The sequence below is a fragment of the Onychomys torridus genome, chromosome 4 (genome assembly GCF_903995425.1).
Source record: "Onychomys torridus chromosome 4, mOncTor1.1, whole genome shotgun sequence".
Taxonomy (NCBI): domain Eukaryota; kingdom Metazoa; phylum Chordata; class Mammalia; order Rodentia; family Cricetidae; genus Onychomys; species Onychomys torridus.
Genome location: NC_050446.1, coordinates 29,734,510 through 29,753,795, shown reverse-complemented (window position 1 = coordinate 29,753,795; position 19,286 = coordinate 29,734,510). Strand labels below are relative to the sequence as shown.

General features: G+C 40.5%; 1 protein-coding gene across 2 annotated transcripts in view; it reads left to right on the top strand.

The window, feature by feature from the left end:
• The window catches only part of Neb (nebulin), a 197,348-nt gene that overhangs the window by 71,169 nt on the left and 106,893 nt on the right, over window positions 1–19,286 (top strand). Inside the window, exons 53-67 of one of the 2 annotated variants that reach the window (XM_036184939.1) lie at window positions 2,813–2,917; window positions 4,097–4,204; window positions 4,553–4,864; window positions 5,253–5,456; window positions 5,690–5,794; window positions 5,879–5,986; window positions 7,048–7,359; window positions 7,631–7,834; window positions 8,303–8,407; window positions 11,227–11,334; window positions 13,635–13,946; window positions 15,807–16,010; window positions 16,529–16,633; window positions 17,690–17,797; window positions 18,905–19,216. In XM_036184939.1, the coding sequence (XP_036040832.1) occupies window positions 2,813–2,917; window positions 4,097–4,204; window positions 4,553–4,864; window positions 5,253–5,456; window positions 5,690–5,794; window positions 5,879–5,986; window positions 7,048–7,359; window positions 7,631–7,834; window positions 8,303–8,407; window positions 11,227–11,334; window positions 13,635–13,946; window positions 15,807–16,010; window positions 16,529–16,633; window positions 17,690–17,797; window positions 18,905–19,216 (2,712 nt within the window). The remainder of the gene's footprint in view (window positions 1–2,812; window positions 2,918–4,096; window positions 4,205–4,552; window positions 4,865–5,252; window positions 5,457–5,689; window positions 5,795–5,878; window positions 5,987–7,047; window positions 7,360–7,630; window positions 7,835–8,302; window positions 8,408–11,226; window positions 11,335–13,634; window positions 13,947–15,806; window positions 16,011–16,528; window positions 16,634–17,689; window positions 17,798–18,904; window positions 19,217–19,286) is intronic. The other variant, XM_036184940.1, reaches the window with a different exon arrangement.

The window sequence follows — 19,286 nt, the reverse complement described above, 5'->3', positions numbered from 1 at the left end:
TGGGAGCCTTACACAGTGAAAATGTTATGAAGAAATGGGTTTAGGTTTTTGGTGTTTTGTTTTGTTTTTAACTACAGAGCCATATCTCCCAACCCTTAAAGGGTATATTTTCTAAGGATATTTGCCTAGCATGCATGAACCCCTAGGTTCTCAATACCACAAAAAAAGTTCCTTTCTAGCAGGGACACCAGCACTTGGCATAGAATAGGTGCTTAGTAAATACTGACCCAATGAGATAAACAAAAGTAGCTGTGTGGATTGTTTTTAGGCAGAGAAGGACCCACACTGTTGCTACTCAGCCTAAGCTTGAACATTACAAGAAGCTGAAGTAAGTGCAGTGGGATTCTGGAACATGCAAGGAAGTATAAATAGAGACAATGGAAACTGTGTAGGTCTTAAGAAGCTATCTGGACACTGTTCAATATGCTCTCCATTTTGAATGCATGTATTAGTTCTGACCTGATGCTTAAGGCCATACTTTATAACTGATAGCTCCTCATCCTAACCAGCCACTCACAGACACTCAACAGTTGTGTTGTCCAAAAGCTGTAGAAGACACATGCCTGAAGGCCTCTCTCTGCCTCCGTCTCCATCCCTTCTCTTTGGGTCTTGGTGGTATACTTTGAATACAAAAGTTAGACCAACAAGCACATTTTTGGTTTGCTTTTGTTTCTTCCCTGAATGTTGCTTCTTTCTTAGAATTTTAATTTATTTGAGAAAGGGAAAAAAGCTATGAACTAAGAAGGTAAGCAAGGGAGGAGAGCAGAGCACAGAGCTGACCAGTCCATGCTCAACAGCATGCCATAGTTGCAGGGATGCTGAAAGAAATTTGACATTATCTAGAAACTTTTTCCCCTTGCTTGTCCCAACTTGGAGGTGGTGTGCTACTGGCCTCTAGTGGATAGAAAGCGGGGATGCTACTGAAAATCCCAGGAGACACAAGACTATCCCCTACAATCAAGAGCTGCCCAGTGTGCAACACCAGTGGTGATAAGGCTAAAAAGCACTGGCATTCTTACCAAAAAGATTGTTAAAGAACTTGAGTAAACATATAGTAACATTAATGAGCCTTGTTTCATTTTGGTCCTGAAGGCCTAATTAACTTCTCTGGACCACCAGCATGATAGCATATTCATACAGAAAAAAGTAGCAACCCTTTGAATGCCCCATACCGTACATCTCAAAGGGAACTTGGCAAGTCTAAGGAATTAATGAAACCTTGAAAATGTTTATCCTGGAGGGCTGGTGAGGTAGATCAGCAGATAAAGGCACCTGCTGCCAAGCTTGAAGACTTGCATGTAATCCCTGGAGCCCACATAGTGAACACATTTGTATCATGAAAATAAGAATAGTCTCTTACAAAAGCACTTTGGAATTATCAAAGTCATAGAATCAATGTTGACACAATACTGTCTATAGAATTTATTCACTTTTATGGGACAGAAGGGTGGCTCTGTGGGTGAGGCACATGCCACTAAACCTGATGGCCAGAGGTCAATCCCCAGGACCCACGTGATGGAAGGAGGGAGCCAACACCTGTATATTACCCTGTGACCTCCATACATGTGCTATGGAATATCTCTCTCTCTCTCTCTCTCTCTCTCTCTCTCTCTCTCTCTCTCTCTCTCAATGTTAATGTATTCAGTTTTACTACTAATGCCCTTTATAGTAAAAGAACACTATTTCCCCTGGCTGATGTCACACATTGCATTATTTGTTGTGTCTTTATCCATGCTCTGGACTATTTCCTTACTTTCTCTGTCTTCTGAGTCTTTGATGTTTGTGACAGGTGCAGAGTCCCCTTCACTGTGGGGTTTTCCAGGGTGTCCTCATGGCTCAGATCATGTCATTTCATGAGGAAGCCCAACACTATGTCCTCCTCAGGTCCCATGACAGGAGGACCCAGGACATCAAGTTACCCTGTTGCCATCATTTGAAACTTTATCACTTCCTTAAAGTTATATTGCCAGATTTGTCTACTGTTAAGATAACTATTTTATCCCTTGGGGAAAAAAACTTAAAGACAGTCTCACTATGTATCTCTGGGTGACCTGGAACTCACTATGTATATGTAGAGCAGGCTGACCTCAAACTCATAAAAATGCCGGCCTCTGCCTCTCAAATGCTGGGTTTAAAGGCATGCACTATCACATTTGGCAAAATACCATTGCATGGACCGGAAGTGGGGTTTAAAACTTGTAATTGATAAATACCTTGTTGATAAAGTTTGATAGTATGTAAATATCCTATTTTTCAAAGTAAGTTATGTGGATTCCATTGGTCTTCTGTTGAAGATAGACATGAAGATGGATTTTAGGACATTCAAGAGATTTTGATAAATTTTAAAACTGTCCTTTTTGGAAATCCCAAAATCTCTGTCAATTATTCTTATCCTCCCAAATAATTGTATGTAGTAACTATAGATAGTAAACCAACTGAGAACTAAGATTCCCTAGTTCCTAGACATAACTTGGATAGGTCATCTTTTGGTAAAACAGTTAAACACTATGGGGGATTTTGAGGACAAAAAAATTGGAAAGTTATGCTATTTGAAAGTGTCAACAAAGTTTTGATTAAATGTATTGATTTCTATTAGCAGCAGTATCTGTAACTTCAAAAAGGTGATCCATAATCTAAATTTGAAAGGTAGTTGTATTTCAGCTAAGAAAACTGCATCTATTTTCTGCTTATATTGTTGTCTTATTATCAATTACAGTGTTCAATGCTCATGAACCTAATAATCCCATCTGAAGCCAACCATCATATTGGACCCTGACAATACCACTAATAAAATTGTTGTTTCTCATTCTAGAGACTTTATCGAGAAGCTTGGGACAAGGACAAGACTCAGATCCACATCATGCCTGACACTCCTGACATTGTTCTGGCTAAGGCAAACTTAATCAATACAAGTGATGTGAGTTTCCAAGTTCAGTGTGTCTTTTAAGTAAGCTCTATTAATAGCATCTAAGTCAGTGAGATTGTCTGAAAGTTCTTTTGAATTCCCAAATGATTTTAATTAGCAGGCTATGAATGACTCAGATTCCTTATTTGGTGTTGGGGTGGGGGGTGCATGTTCAATGTTGGTGCTCACTATTGCAAGCAGCATTAGAACACATATCTCTCTATTTTTGCATTTTCTTATTACATGTATTATCAGAATGAAATGTTTATACCATTCTCACTCTCTCCTGTGTGGGAAGAAGCAATTCTTGTTGGCTCTGTATTGCTTACAATGTTTTGTGCTTGACAAATAGATTCTAGGTGAAATTTTGAGCAAGTAAAACCAATTCATTGGAGGAAATTTTCTTTTTCACCAATTATTTTGCTAGCAAATGTTAGTCCTCAAAATGTATGAATGTAAAAAGTAAACATTTAAAACACAAATTCTGAGCCTCAATAAGGTGATTTTAATGTTGAAGAATATATGGGTATAATACTACAAAGACTAAAATATGAACAGAAGTCTAACAATAAATAGACAATAGCCATTTAAAATATTCTGGCATCTGGGTAGAAATACATTTAAATATATTCTAAATTATTCAGTTATGTCACAATCTGAATGGGCAAATTGTAAACACATAAGTTTTAAAATTCAATATTTAAACTTTAAAGTATTTTTTGATGATGAAGGACCATATTACTTCCAGATGTCAGTTTTTTTGATGGTCCTGTGTCATGAGGTGGGTACACTAGCTGCACAAAAGTGATATCCTCTCACTGACTATTTTTTCCATGGGAGGAGTAAGATTGAAAGGCTTTCTCCTCTCTGCAGCAACTTCTCATGGAACACAACATAAACTGGAAGATATCCCCAAAATGATAATTCATGTCTCTGCCAGTTAGCTTCTGTTGCATTCTTTAAAGCACTTGGGAAGAGCTGGCATTTCATTTTGTGCATTTGGTAATCAAAGAGCTTTAAAATTTAGAACAGGGTCATTAGCAATCCATAGATATACTGTCCAGTTCCATTGGTGTGGTCTGGAGCACAGAGGCTCTTCTTGTGGACTCTGGAAGTAGGTAGTAGACTGGTTTCATTGCACTGCTTATGGAGAATGGTTTTCCCAACGTGATTATCTTTGTCTCTCAACAGAAAATCTACAGAATGGGTTATGAGGAACTGAGGAAAAAAGGTTACGATCTTCCTGTCGATGCCATTCCAATCAAAGCAGCCAAAGCATCCCGGGAAATTGCCAGTGAGGTAAGATGTTAGATAATGATTTCATTGCAGTGGGTGTAGATGTGCCCTGTTGATAGTGATTTGATTGCAATGGGCCTATTTTAAATTGAACAAAACCATCTAATAGCAAATTAAAACAAGGTGATAAGTCCAGACATGCAGCGTAGGATAAAGATAAGACCAAGGGTCACTTTATTATGTATGGGATTTGTGGCTGAATTTAGCCTTTAATCTTTCCTATCAAAAAGCTGAAATCTGTAGCTCTACAGGCTTAGCAAGAAATTTAAAATTAATGGGTTTTGAAAATTGCCACAAAGGTAGCAACAAAAGTTGATTTTTAAAGGAATGAGCTATTTTTTTTTCCTTTAGTACAAATACAAAGAAGGCTTCCGAAAGCAACTTGGCCACCACATTGGTGCTCGGAACATTAAAGATGACCCCAAGATGATGTGGTCCATGCATGTGGCCAAGATCCAGAGTGACAGGGAGTACAAGAAGGACTTTGAGAAGTGGAAGACCAAGTACAGCAGCCCAGTGGACATGCTGGGCGTGGTGCTGGCCAAGAAGTGCCAGACCTTGGTCAGTGACGCAGACTACAGGAACTACCTGCACCAGTGGACGTGCCTGCCTGACCAGAATGACGTCATCCATGCTCGGCAGGCCTATGACCTCCAGAGCGATGTGAGTCTATGGTTTTTCTTTGTTCAATTAAACATTCTGTCTCTTTTCCTAAGTATCCAAGGTCCCATAAAGTAAGGAATGTTGAATTTATACACTAACGCCCAAACTCCACCTAGTGATCTAAGCAGCATTATTCCTCAAAGGAAGAATCGACAGTAGACTATTCTGGATAGCTGATCTAGGCAATAAAGAATTGAGCCATTCTTGACACATTTCTCTTACTTTGCAAAACATGCTTCTAATCAGAGTATTTCATTGAATTTCTGAAATTATCCAGGAAGGCAAATGTTAAATATTACAGATATGTCTGTATCATGTAACAGAACATAAACTCCGATCTCTCTGAGGATAAATGTTTACATTTGTGACTTGTCACTTGAAATTTCAGAATTTGTACAAGGCTGATCTTCAGTGGATGAGAGGCATTGGCTGGATAACTTCTGGGTCCCTCGAGGATGAGAAAAACAAACGAGCTACTCAGATTCTGAGTGACCACGTTTACCGTCAGCACCCAGATAAATTCAAGTTTTCCAGCCTTATGGACTCCATGCCCATGGTCTTGGCAAAAAATAATGCTATAACCATGAACCATGTAAGTCCTTTCTTGGTGTGAGGGAGGGATTAAATACTTCTGACAGGAATGGGTGGCACTGTTCTTGTAGAAAGAAAAACCACATTCAATTCTTCTCCATGACATTAAGGTGTCTCTAGAGGACATATGCTACTAACTGACAGAGACATCGAAACCTGAACACATCACAGAGTTGACTTACAGAGCGTGGTTTCAAAATGTTCATTATTGACCTATCTTCTTATCATTCCTAGCACCTCTATACAGAAGCTTGGAATAAAGATAAAACCACCATCCACATTATGCCAGATACCCCTGAAGTTATACTGGCTAAACAAAACAAAATAAATTATAGTGAGGTAAGCAATGTATTTATGATATGGGATATCTTTTCCTTATATTGCACTTTACTAATCAAACATAATTATTTATGTATGTGACAGAAATTATATAAACTTGGCCTGGAAGAAGCCAAGAGGAAAGGCTATGACATGCGGCTTGATGCCATCCCTATCAAGACAGCCAAGGCCTCCAGAGACATTGCGAGTGACGTAAGTACACCTGGGAAGTTAGGAATGCCTAGGAGAGTTTCCCTTAGCTTTGACTCCAGGATCACCTTGTTTCTCTTAGATTTACAGTGGGCCAAGCTGTGAAGTTAAAATTGTTGCTAATAGTTTATTATGTCAGCAAGTAACTTAAAATGATACTGAAACTTACCACTTCAAGCTAACCTTCAGCTGTGAGAATGAGCCTTTCAGAGTGAGTCCACTGTCTGAGGATCCAAAGCAATGCATACGTAACAGAAGTTGGGATTGCTTTTTACTTCTCCACATGAAACATGTCTTGTCTTTACAGTCACACTTTTTGGAGGATTCTGTCTAAACTTAATCCATGCTGTATGAACTGATGAATTTAAACAAGACACATCACTCAAAGCCCCGCCACCTGCATGGCCATGTGTTTGTGTCAGTCTCCAGGGTCCAGCTGCAGACATTTGTTCACTTTATTATATTACAATGGGTTGCATGTGGCCATTTTTAAGGAAGCAAACACATATGCTTTGGTATTGTCCCCATGCCCTGTTACTGTCCCCTCTTACATGCTTTCTTAAAAGATGCATTTGCTCACATTGCTAAACTTTTTTATTTTTTTTTTGTCTTTGAATCAAAAGTATGGTTTTTGTTTCCAAAATATAGGAAATAATTATCACATTTTTTAAAAAAATGATCAACACAGAGAAGTTTAATATTAATGTATAACCATATGACATGCCTACTGTAATTAAAATGTATGTTCATAAAGAATTTTTAATGACATATAAAAATGCTTATATAATAACTGCAAAAATCAGGCAAAACCCATTAACATATGACTCATATTCTAATTATATATTCTTTCGTACTCATGCACCACAAATAGCTCTGTGTAGTAAAATAATATATTTGTTTTCCTTTTCTTTTTAGTATTTTGCTTATTTTCTACATGATAAAAGATACATATATTATATATTCAAAAGAAATCATTATGTTTAGTGAATAGGATAATTTTGTCCTAGTAAATGTATTTTTCTAAAGGTCAAAACAGATTAGTAGCAGTCTTTTTCTTCTTGTAGTTCAAGTACAAGGAAGGCTACCGTAAGCAGCTGGGCCACCACATTGGTGCCCGTGCTATACATGATGACCCCAAGATGATGTGGTCCATGCACGTGGCCAAGATCCAGAGCGACAGGGAGTACAAGAAGGACTTTGAGAAGTGGAAGACCAAGTACAGCAGCCCGGTGGACATGCTGGGCGTGGTGCTGGCCAAGAAGTGCCAGACCTTGGTCAGCGATGTGGACTACAGGAACTACCTGCACCAGTGGACATGCCTGCCTGACCAGAATGACGTCATCCATGCTCGGCAGGCCTATGACCTCCAGAGTGATGTGAGTGCTGATACTCATAAAGATGGGAAACAGTGAGTTTACTCCACAGAAGAAGGTTTAAATAGGTGGCCTAGAGCTCACCTGTGCCTGCAAGTGTGTGAGGGGCAGTACACCTACTTTTCCTTTAGCATTCATACAAAATGAAGTCATACCTGAACCTGTTACCTACAAAATTATATTTTTCAAAGTGTTCATACTTGATTTTGTCCTTTGCCTATAAAATGTATTCCCAATGTGGAGATAAATATTTATAGACTGTTTGTGTCAACAGAATGCATACAAGTCTGATCTCCAGTGGATGAGAGGCATTGGCTGGGTGCCCATTGGCTCTCTGGATGTGGAAAAATGCAAACGGGCCACAGAAATCTTGAGTGACAAGGTCTACCGTCAGCCCCCAGACAAGTTCAAGTTCACCAGTGTGACTGATTCTCTGGAGCAAGTGTTGGCCAAGAATAATGCCATCACTATGAACAAGGTGAGCGGTTAGAGTTCAGGGAAGCCACATGTGGTTGCTGAAGCTGAAACCAAGAAACAGAAACATGATTGAGAGAAGAGTTTTACACACTAAGACATTTATATCTATCTTTCATTATCTTTATTTCTATTTCTCTAATCCATTATCTATCTGATGTGTTATTCATATTTTACTATTGACTTCAGTTATTATTTCTTGGTTTTGATAAAATTGCATCTGTTGTGGAAAATAATCATTGCATAAAATACTTATTCTTACTTTCCTTTTAATTTGTATTTTCAGATTACCAAAAGGCCTTTATAAGTATATATTCCAATATGAACCAAATAGTTGGGGACATGTATATAATATTTATATAAAATGCCATAGTCTTACTTTCTTTTTTTTAAATACATTTTCTATGATCTTGAGACTCCTATTGATTAGACATTGATGTGTTTCCTGATGAATGTGTATCTCTTTTGACAGCGTTTGTACACAGAAGCCTGGGACAAAGACAAGACACAGATCCACATAATGCCAGACACACCAGAAATCATGTTGGCAAGAATGAATAAAGTCAACTACAGTGAGGTAGGAGTAATTATCAACTCTTAGACATCTGTACTATTTTTCACTTCAAACGATCATTCCATGGTAGTGTAATGCTAAATGGCAGCTTCATAAAGAATCACGTTTTCTCAATTCACAAGAAAAGCTACTTTTGCATTTCTCAATCACTGTTATAAAGGTTAAACTTTAAGTAAGATTAGTTAATATTTAGGGCAATGCAATTTTTTGCATTAATTGTAGGAATTAATGATTTCAGCAATAATCATAAGATGAAGTACATTTTCTTTCCTTCAACTTTTCTTCCTTTTTTTAAAGCATTTTATTTTATGTGTATGGACGTTTGTCTGCATGTATGTCAGTGTACATGTGCATGGCTAGTGCCCATAGAGGCCGAAGAGAGTGTTAGATCCCCTGGAACTGGTGTTACAGAGGGCTACTGCTGGGAATTGAACCCCAGACCTTTGGGAGAGTAGTCAGTGTTCTTAACTTCTGAGCCATCTCTCTAGCCCCCCTTTTATTAACTTTTGAAGTGAGGAAATTAAAAACAGAATGTACATGTGTCTCCCCTGAGTACTGGTGCTAAGCCTCATAAATGTATTTCCAATATCTAATATATTGCTCTTAAGTTGGGGTACAGTGTCAAAACATACAATTTCTAACATCTAAGAGTAAAGCCAAGGTCTAAAATCCCAGAACCATCAAACAATACATAGAGATACTATGAAGGAAACTGCCAGGATTATATAGGAATGAGCCCGTTTCTTTTCTTACCTGGTGAGCATGGGGCCATGTGTTCCCATTTTAGAACCCGTGTCTTAGGCAGAGAGAGAGAGGTCAGCCTCCTCTCCAGAAGAGACACCCACACTCACAGGATTGAGCCACCTTTGCTTAAGAATTCCCAGTGACAAGGGACTTATTTTGTAAGTCAGTCTCCTGAAAATTTCCATTTAAAAGTATTTCTCTTGTATTTCTCTCTGAAAAGCCACAAAGTCCTCAGAAGCTGGCAGTACCAATCTGCACAATGTCCTTCCCTGCCAGCTCCATCCCAGGTTCTCTTTGCAATCTTAACATCTCCACATTCCTGGACATCCCTTGAGCTGGTCAAATGTGTCTCCGAGCTAAACAAAATACTGTTAGTGAGTGATGATCAGGGCCAAACACGTGAACTTGTGGTTGCCATCTTTCTGACCTGTGCTCCTCATCCCAGTACCTCGCTTGAGCACACTAGCTCCTATGTCAATGCTGGTGTGTGTGACCTTGAACCCTCTTACACTCTGAGACCTCTCACGAGGGCTAAAGTTAAGCTAGGTTTCCTCTGGGCTGCATTGTGCATTTGTAATTTGAATCTCGCTCAAGACTGACATTCATCCCCATGTAATTTCTTCCTGTTAGATTGAGGCTATGGGTTTAAGATCTTTGTGACTCTAAGATTCTGACAGAGGCACATTTCCTTTCCCTGTGAGCTTTGTGCCTCCAGTAAGTCAAACGCCATTTCTCCAACAGGACTGATCAATAGAATACTAACTGTCTGCCCAACAAAAGACTTCAGGCAGAATTTAGAGGTTTAAAGTCATGTTATTTGGGGAAGGCAGGCTTTAGCTGTGGTTCCTGTATAACCAGCACTTAACTGTCACCCAAACTAAAAATATCAAGTCCTCCAGCTACCCTGGAATGTTTGAATCTGTCTTGCTGGAAACTTCCAGAGACACCATAGTAGGACAATGTTGCTGGTCAACCATGGACCAGGAAGAACTCCCCTGCTTGAGTGTCTAAGCCACCCAGTCTCCTTTCTCAGCATTTTCTCTATTCAATTGTCTCGATTCTTTTTTGTGTTAATCTTATTAAGATGGGAAGCATAGTGTAGAATTTATCACGCCATTCACCCTTTTAAGATTTTTTTTTTTTTTTTTTTTTTGGTTTCTATTGAAGTAAGGAACAAAGTCTGCCCCACTTTAAGATTTTTTTTTTTTTTTTTTTTTTTTTTTTTTTGGTTTCTATTGAAGTAAAGAACAAAGTCTGCCCCACCCTTACTGGTACTGGAGGTTGAACTCAGATCCTCAGGTGTGCTGGCCAGCATCTTACTGTGGAGTCATAGCCCTAGCCCAAATGCCCCATTCCTTTCTTAGCTGCAGGCATTATGCTCCAACTCCAGAATCTTTCCAGTCCATGTCTGGCATTCCTCCCTAGTAGCTCACCCCACTCCTTCACATGACCTCGCTTCCCCTGATGACCAGCCTTGTCTGTGGAAACCTAGTTTATCATTGAAGGTGTAACCCACAGGCAGCCCTGCGCGGGAACTTCCTTCATTCTTAGGTCACAGTAAATGACTGCTTCCTGGAACCCTGTCGTCTCTCTGGTTGAACTCTGTGGTTAAATTGTCTCCTGTGGTTTGGCTTCTCAGCAGCTGGCCCTCTAAATTACCAGGCTGTCATGACTTCTCCCAGAAACCAGAAGGCTGAGGGAGTCCTCATCTTCATCCTTGGTTGTCAAGTACCCAGTATAGTCACAGGCAAGAAGTCAGGCCACATAGACAGAATTAATTTCCATAAACAACAGTCCATCTATACGTCTCTGTAGGCTTTAGCTTAATTTCTCTGGAAACATTTTACATATAGATTTGCTTACTTAATTCATTGTAAAAATTTAGAATAATCAGTTGTAATAATCATCATAGTTAATTTTCTTTGTTGCAAAAGAAAAAGGCTTGGAACTCAAAAATGCATTCCAATAAGCACTATATGGAGAATTTTATGAATTATTTAAACCCTCTATTAGTTTTTTAGATATGGACATCAACATCTAACCAATTTCTTTCTTTTTGGGTGGTGGCCCACATTTAGAGTCTGTATAAACTCGCCAATGAAGAAGCAAAGAAGAAAGGCTATGACCTACGTGTTGATGCCATCCCTATTGTGGCAGCCAAGGCCTCCAGAGACATTGCCAGCGATGTAAGTTAACAGTTCTCTTTCCATTCCATGAGCAGTGTGGTGTGGCATTTTCACTGGATTCTACAAAGTACTTTCCATAGGCTGTGTATGGTGGTGTGTGCTTGTAAGTCCAGCACTTAAAAGGCTGAGGTCAAAGGACTGTCTTGGGTTTGAGGCCAGCCACTCATTCCACTATTGATTAGTAGGCTAGCCAGAGCTTTATAGCAACATGTCTTAGTTGGAGTTTCTATTGCTGTGATGAAACACCACAAAGAAAAAGCAAGTTGTGGAGAAAAGGATTTATTTGGCTTACATTTCCTTATTGCTGTTCATCATCAGAGAAAGTCAGGACAGGAACTCAAACAGGGCAGGAACCTGGAGGCAGGAACTGATGAGAGGCCATGGAGGAACGGTACTTACTGACTTGTTCTTCATGGCTTACTCAGCCTACTTTCTTATGGAACCCAGGACCACCAGCCCAGGGATGGTACCACCTACAATGGGCTAAGCTTTTCCACATCAGTCACTGAAAAAATGCCCTCCAGATAGGCATTTTCTTAATTCAGGTTCCCTCCTTTCCAATAACTCTAGCTTGTGTCGAGTTGACATAAAACTATCCAGGACACTCAAAAAAAAAAAAAAAAAAAAAGATGAAAAAAATGATCTCCTTTGTATGAAAATTTTAAGAAACCTTGTTTTGGAGGGAATGGGAAACTTGGTATTTGTGAAAAGGGTTTGTGTTCTCAGAAGAAAAAAAAATCACTTCCTGAGGACATAGTCAGTGAGAATGCTAGAGAAGAGCTGCAAGCTCAGAGATGTTTATGGAAGAGCAATCAATGGGCTCATGTGGTCTGCGCGAATCCGGGTCTAGCTTTGTGTGATGTGTTAGTGAACAGTATTTAAAACTACATGTGCCACTTGCTGTCACAACTCACCCTGGTCAGATTACGAAGAGAAAGCATTTATCAGTACCAGATGGAGGCTTCTAGCCCAGGCTCACATTTTACTCTCTCCTGGCTCTGTAGGGTAGGTAGTACTACTGTCCTTGCCACATCCCATTAAAAAGCAACTCTACTTACCAGGTGCCTCCCTAGTCCTTGAGGAATGGATACCTGCTGTAAATATTCAAGCTCACTGTAGCTGGAGAGCTTCTCTCCAGGTCCCACCAAGCCCCTGCAGTCCCACAACCCACATATAAAATAATCACTCAGACACTTATATTACTTACAAATTGTATGGCTGTGGCAGGCTTCTTGTTATCTACTTCTTCTATCTTAAATTAACCCATTTCTATTAATCTGTAACTTGCCATGTGGCTCGTGACTTACCAGTACCTTACATCTTGCTTGTCATGGTGGCGACTGGCAGGTCTCTCTCCTTAGCCTTCCACTTCCCCCAATTCTCTTCTCTGTTTGTCCTGCCTATACTTCCTGCCTGGCTACTGGCCAATCAATGTTTTATTTACTAACCAATCAGAGCAACACATTTGACATACAGAACATCCCTATGGTCCATGCTGTCATTATCTCCATTTTATGAATTATTCAAATAGCTTTCTAGGAATCAGTCTTAATAGATGGTGAAGTTTACACTAGACAAACTCATTCCTTCCCACTATACCACGCCCCTTCCCATTGATTCATCTACACTTTCTAACTCAGTTGTCTTTAAAATTGGAAGCATGTACAGGGGATGACTGGCCTAGGTTCCACACTGAAGTCATTGAACTTGTAATAATAATAATAATAATAATAATAATAATACTGTTGATCTATGTGAAAATAGAACACAATGGCCTGGCTAAGAACACTTTTAACCAGATGGATTGCTATAGCAACTTTACCAATATAATCAGTATTTATGATGATGATAGAAATTTGCCACTGACACTGACTGTGTGGCTCAGGTGTGGAATACCTTCTTTGTTGCAGAAGCCAGCCAGTTTAAGTTACTTTATGGCTTATTAAACACACAATGCTCCCAAGAGCATTCCTTCCGTGCCATACTTTCAGTGTGTAAGATCCAATTCTTCAGGTTACCCCTGTTCAAATGGCCTCATTCTGACTCCTCTGAGTGGCCTTCCCCAGTGTGTGTGTGTGTGAGGGGGGTGCTTCCTGCCTTCAGAACTGTGTCTTAGTGCCAGGCAATAGGTGACTTGAGGTAACCTATGTATGGTGTATACAATCTATCTACATTACCATAAGGGTAAAGGCCAGGGTGTTTGCTGAAGTTGGTGCTCATCAGCAAAAGTCAGTTAAACTATGATGATTTTATGCCAAAGTGTCTACAATATAAGCCTGATTTGTGAATTTTCACTTCAGTACAAATACAAAGATGGCTACCGTAAGCAGCTGGGCCACCACATTGGAGCTCGGAACATCGAAGATGACCCCAAAATGGTGTGGTCCATGCATGTGGCCAAGATCCAGAGTGACAGGGAGTACAAGAAGGACTTTGAGAAGTGGAAGACCAAGTACAGCAGCCCAGTGGATATGCTGGGCGTGGTGCTGGCCAAGAAGTGCCAGACCTTGGTCAGCGATGTGGACTACAGGAACTACCTGCACCAGTGGACATGCCTGCCTGACCAGAATGACGTCATCCATGCTCGGCAGGCCTATGACCTCCAGAGCGATGTGAGTGTGGTATTTGTAAAAGAGTCTCCAAGTTACATGAAAAGGTTATCCTTTATACACAACCCATGACCTATTCAAGCCAAGATTTATTGGTTGATAAATGATAACTTTATTAGGAAACGCTATTTCCTAGCTGGACTTGATTTTATAAAGACAAAACTGTAATTAAGCAAAGTGTGATTCAATGGTCTATAAAAGGAAAAATAACTTCTTATATTCTTTAGGAAGTTAACTGTTTTTTAAAAGGCAAGTTTTTATTTTAAAAAATTACTCTGAAAAACTGGAGATGTAATTCAGTGGTAGAGTGCTTGTCTAGTGTACATAAAGCCTTGATCTAATCCCAGCAAAACACACACACACACACACACACACACACACACACACACACACATACACACACACTACTCTAGAATTGGCTTCTGTTTTCCTTGGTGGTTCTAGTCACTAGATTGCTAATGATAGCACAGCACTCATGCTGTCCTCAGAGGATGATGAAGCTGCTGTGTTTGCACTCTGTTGGACAGTTTCGCTGACATTGCCCCATTTCTGTGGGATGTCAGATGCTAATAACTAAACCAAGCATCTATTGGCAGTGGATGTGCTGTCTCAGATCTGGGTGCAAGGAACACATTTCCAAACACTGGGTGCTTGCTAAACATTTGAAGCAATTACAAAGCATGAGAGAGCTTTGGAGAATGAGATAAATCCACAATAATTACACATTAATGGCTGTTCCTCAGAGCTGGACAGCCACCTGCAAGGCTTCTACATCTGCTCTATGCTTTGTGGGTTTGTGGAGAGTTGGTGGTCACATACAGTAGCAACGCTGATAGACTGCCAGCCTTTGTTTGCCAAGTGACTGCTCTGGACTGCCTTCCCCCACTATGGTTGATCTTGGTGCTGCAGGAGATGTTCACTGCAGATACAGCAAGGCCTGTACTAGCCAGCCTTGCTGTGGCTCTTCAAGAAGGATAAGCAGTCGGCACAAGGCAGTGCCAGGGGGCTTTGTCTGTGAAATTCACATTTATTTTTCCATTCAGTTCCTGAGGTTGCTGAAATTCCCCCGGAGAGATGACCAGCATTTCCAGTAATATTGTTGGGAAATACCTATGAGATATATAAGAATTTTAGCAGGAAAAAATGGCTTAAAATGAACTAAAAATATATATATATATATGACAAGATTGATGCCTCTGGAAACTAGCCTGAGCCTCCCACCCTGAGAACTTGGTGGGAAAGTGACTAAGATCCTAGCCTAACTTGTTTTTCCCAATCTCAGGCAGCATGACAGCTGTCCACTTTCTAGGGACATCAAGGGTTCCTCATTATGATATGCCCCTCAATCCAACCCCCCAAACCCTGCACATGCAGTCTCTCACCCACATTGCTCCACATGCCAAATTTCATTAAAATATATATATTAATAACTTTCTGCATGTTGTCAGTATCCTTAGAAGGTAAACATTTTGATAGCTAGAGAATGTTTCATGAGGCTAAGGCCATGTATGGATTTACTGGTGGCTTATTGTGGGCCATCCATGATTCCTCTCACTCTGGGTTTGCATTCTGTCCCATGTACATTATTTATAAAAGTCATTAACATGACTGACAGACGTTAGTTAGGATCATTCCTTTCCTAACCGTTTAAATATTTGGCCTATTTTTATTGAGAATAAGAAAACATTTCTGGGTCATTTTGAACATGGTTGTTCTTGCCATCTGCCTACATTAGGCTTGCTTTCTATGAAAACAACAGAATCTCACTTTCTTATGGATAGCATTTGCATCTTTACAATAAATGAACTTTATGTTGCACTTTGCCCTGGATGAAGAGCATCTGCCTTCTTTGCCTCTTCCCAGAATGTGTACAAGGCAGATCTCCAGTGGATGAGGGGCATTGGCTGGGTCCCCATCGGGTCTCTGGACGTGGTCAAGTGCAAGAGAGCCACAGAGATCCTGAGTGACAACATCTACCGCCAGCCTCCAGACAAGTTCAAGTTCACAAGTATAACTGATTCTCTGGAGCAGGTGTTGGCCAAGAGCAATGCCCTCACCATGAACAAGGTGAGCCCAGCCACCTCATGCTCCACAGCTTTACACTCGAATGACTAGTAGATTCAAAGCTCCTGCTAAGGGACAGAGTCACATTTAACTTTTAAATTGTTCTTGAAATCTAGTAAGTCTCATTGTTTCCAGGTTTAGTCTTGGTAGCAAGCAGTAACCCAATCCTCTGGTAGAATGGTTCTCAAGCTTCCTAATGCTGGGACCCTTTAACACAGCTCCTCATGCTGTGGTGACCCCAAGCATAAAGTTATTTTGTTGCTACTTTCTAACTGTAATTTTGCTACTCTTATGAATCATAGTGTAATCTGATATACAGGATATCTGATATGTGACCTCTGTGAAAGGGTCATTTGATCCCCAAAGGGGTCACAACCCACAGATTGAGAACCACTGCTCCAGTACAATGCCTTATATCAAATGTAGCTTATTTTTCCTCAACAATAATCCTGTCTTAATTTGACTTTTTGGAGTGTCTATCTTAAATGGTTTTCTTTCAACATCTGACCTTATTTTTATAGCGATTATACACAGAGGCCTGGGACAAAGACAAGACTCAAATTCATGTAATGCCTGATACACCAGAAATTGTGCTGGCACGGCAGAACAGAATCAACTACAGTGAGGTAGGGCTTCAGGTGTCACGTGGGGATGCTCGTATAGGATACTGGGAGGTGTGGACACTCAATAATGGGGCCCTTTCATGTGAACATTGGCCCATCTCCTTTTGTTTTGGGGTTGAATACTACATTTCATGAGATTCTCCAGGCAAAGTGAACTCACACTGTTTCTTACACATTGGAGTTATTCCTAAAGTGAACAAATAGACCAGGGAGTATTTTTTGGCACTTGTAAAGGTCAATTTGCCAGATAAAACACTGGCTCAGTTAATATCAATAAATAATATTCATTTACCTGGAATTCAAGTTCAACTGATGTGCTATATTTTAATTGGCTGCATCTCATAGTCCTAGCAAGGAGCCTTTACTAATGCACACCTCTTCCCCACACTGGTTTTGAATTAAAACTGAGACGTGAAATGAAGGAGCAGAAACTATAGTCAAAATACCACTTTTTAAAAATAAAAACTGCTAAAATTCAGTTAAATGATATAGTGTGTATGAGAGAGCTAAGTGAGCCTGCTAGCTGAACAGCAGAGTGAAGGTTCTCTGGCCAGTACAGGCTGCACCACAGCAGGCAGCCTGCCCACACTGGGCTTCAGAGATGATGCCCTTCTGAGAGGGTAGGAGACTTTTACCCAAAGAGGAAAGCTGGGCTGTACATGCTGGAGATCCATCATCAGCAGCCAGATACATCACTGCACCATCCAGGGCAGAGAGGGGAGCAAGGTTCAGAAAGGTTAGAAAAGGAAACCAAAGGCAAAGGAACTGAGGATCTGTTACAGAAGTGCACTCCACCAACAATGCCGAGTGCTGGTTCAGTCCCAGGAAAGAAAGTGCAGTTTTATAAACTCAGAGATCCATCTACCTCTGCCTCCTGAGTGCTGAGATTAAAGGTGTGCACCACCTTGCCCAACTAAGTACTTTTTTGAAGACTAGGACAGCATTCACTTGCTTTCCCCCATCACCAGGTCATGACCAGTTCCATCCTTCACAAATCACATGGTGGAAGTCACTTGATACTCCCCAAGTTGTTGCTATTACCTTTTTCTCTTTCCGCAGAGTCTGTATAAACTCGCCAATGAAGAAGCAAAGAAGAAAGGCTATGACCTGCGTGTTGATGCCATCCCCATTGTGGCAGCCAAGGCCTCCAGAGACATTGCCAGTGACGTGAGTAGTGACACACAGATATTTATATGGCTAGATGTGCTGGGGAGGCAGGCTCAGTAACACGGTGACAAGATGTATTTGAAGTGCCAGTTAGAACACATCTATTGACTTATTTTAAATCACACAACATTTCTTATTTGAAAAAAAAGTCATTTTTAATTCCCAAAAGGTAATACCCAGGCACCATTGGTTTAAAATCAAAGCATAATCTACAGTATTTCAGGTCTGTAATTATGGAAAATTCATCTTTATATTTGATCATGTAGCTTTCATAGGCATAAGAATACTAGAAGATAACTTGATTGTATTATTGTCCAACAGATAAAGACCTGGTATGGGACAGGAAACTACCTTTCCCTAAAGTTGCTCTGTATAATTGCCAACACTTCCTTTGAAAATTACCTGAAGTGCACCCTTCACATTTAGTGAAAATAGAAAGACACAGAGGAACAAAACCAAGAATGATGAGCATAAATACTCCTGCTCTTTCTGATGAAGGTCCTTGGTAGAATATAGACTACAGTAGATCTACATTAGAACTCCAGTGACCCTGGTGCCACAGAGCACAGTGGTAGCTGCTCCCACCACCACCAAAATATTAACCTGCTCATGTGCAAGTCATTTTTCACTTGTGGAAGTCTCACCTCGGCCACATTTGGCACAGGACAAGCAGCATGGAGGTCCAGTCCTGCCCATTCCAGGGAATCAAGAGACTCATTGAAAGTCACCAGACTTTGAATGGCAGTGGGGGGTTGTGGGAGAAGAAATCGCATCTACCACCTGAAGAGTAATATTCTTGGAACTACACATAAGATTTCTAGTTAGTGGTTTTACTGGCCCAAAGATGACAAGAAATTTCTGATTCATCTTTTGAAAAATGTTACTGCCTTTAAGTCGAGAGACTTGTGATGTATGCAAGAAATAGGATAATTCAGCTTGGCCTGTATTCCCACCAGAGTGTTACTGGGCATTTAAAGCACAGTTTAGAATAGAGACAGGGAAATAACTAGGTAACTTTATTTCTCAGCAACTGAAAAACAGCAAGATTTTAAACTAATTAAACTCTTAACTCATTAACTTTTTGAAAAATAACCATTTTTACCTCAGTACAAATACAAAGATGGCTACCGTAAGCAGCTGGGCCACCACATCGGAGCTCGGAACATCGAAGATGACCCCAAGATGATGTGGTCCATGCATGTGGCCAAGATCCAGAGTGACAGGGAGTACAAGAAGGACTTTGAGAAGTGGAAGACCAAGTACAGCAGCCCGGTGGACATGCTGGGCGTGGTGCTGGCCAAGAAGTGCCAGACCTTGGTCAGCGATGTGGACTACAGGAACTACCTGCACCAGTGGACGTGCCTGCCTGACCAGAATGACGTCATCCATGCTCGGCAGGCCTATGACCTCCAGAGCGATGTGAGTGCTGAGATCTATGGGAGTGTCCCACTCACGGTAGTAATTCATAATAACACTTATTTTTAAGATT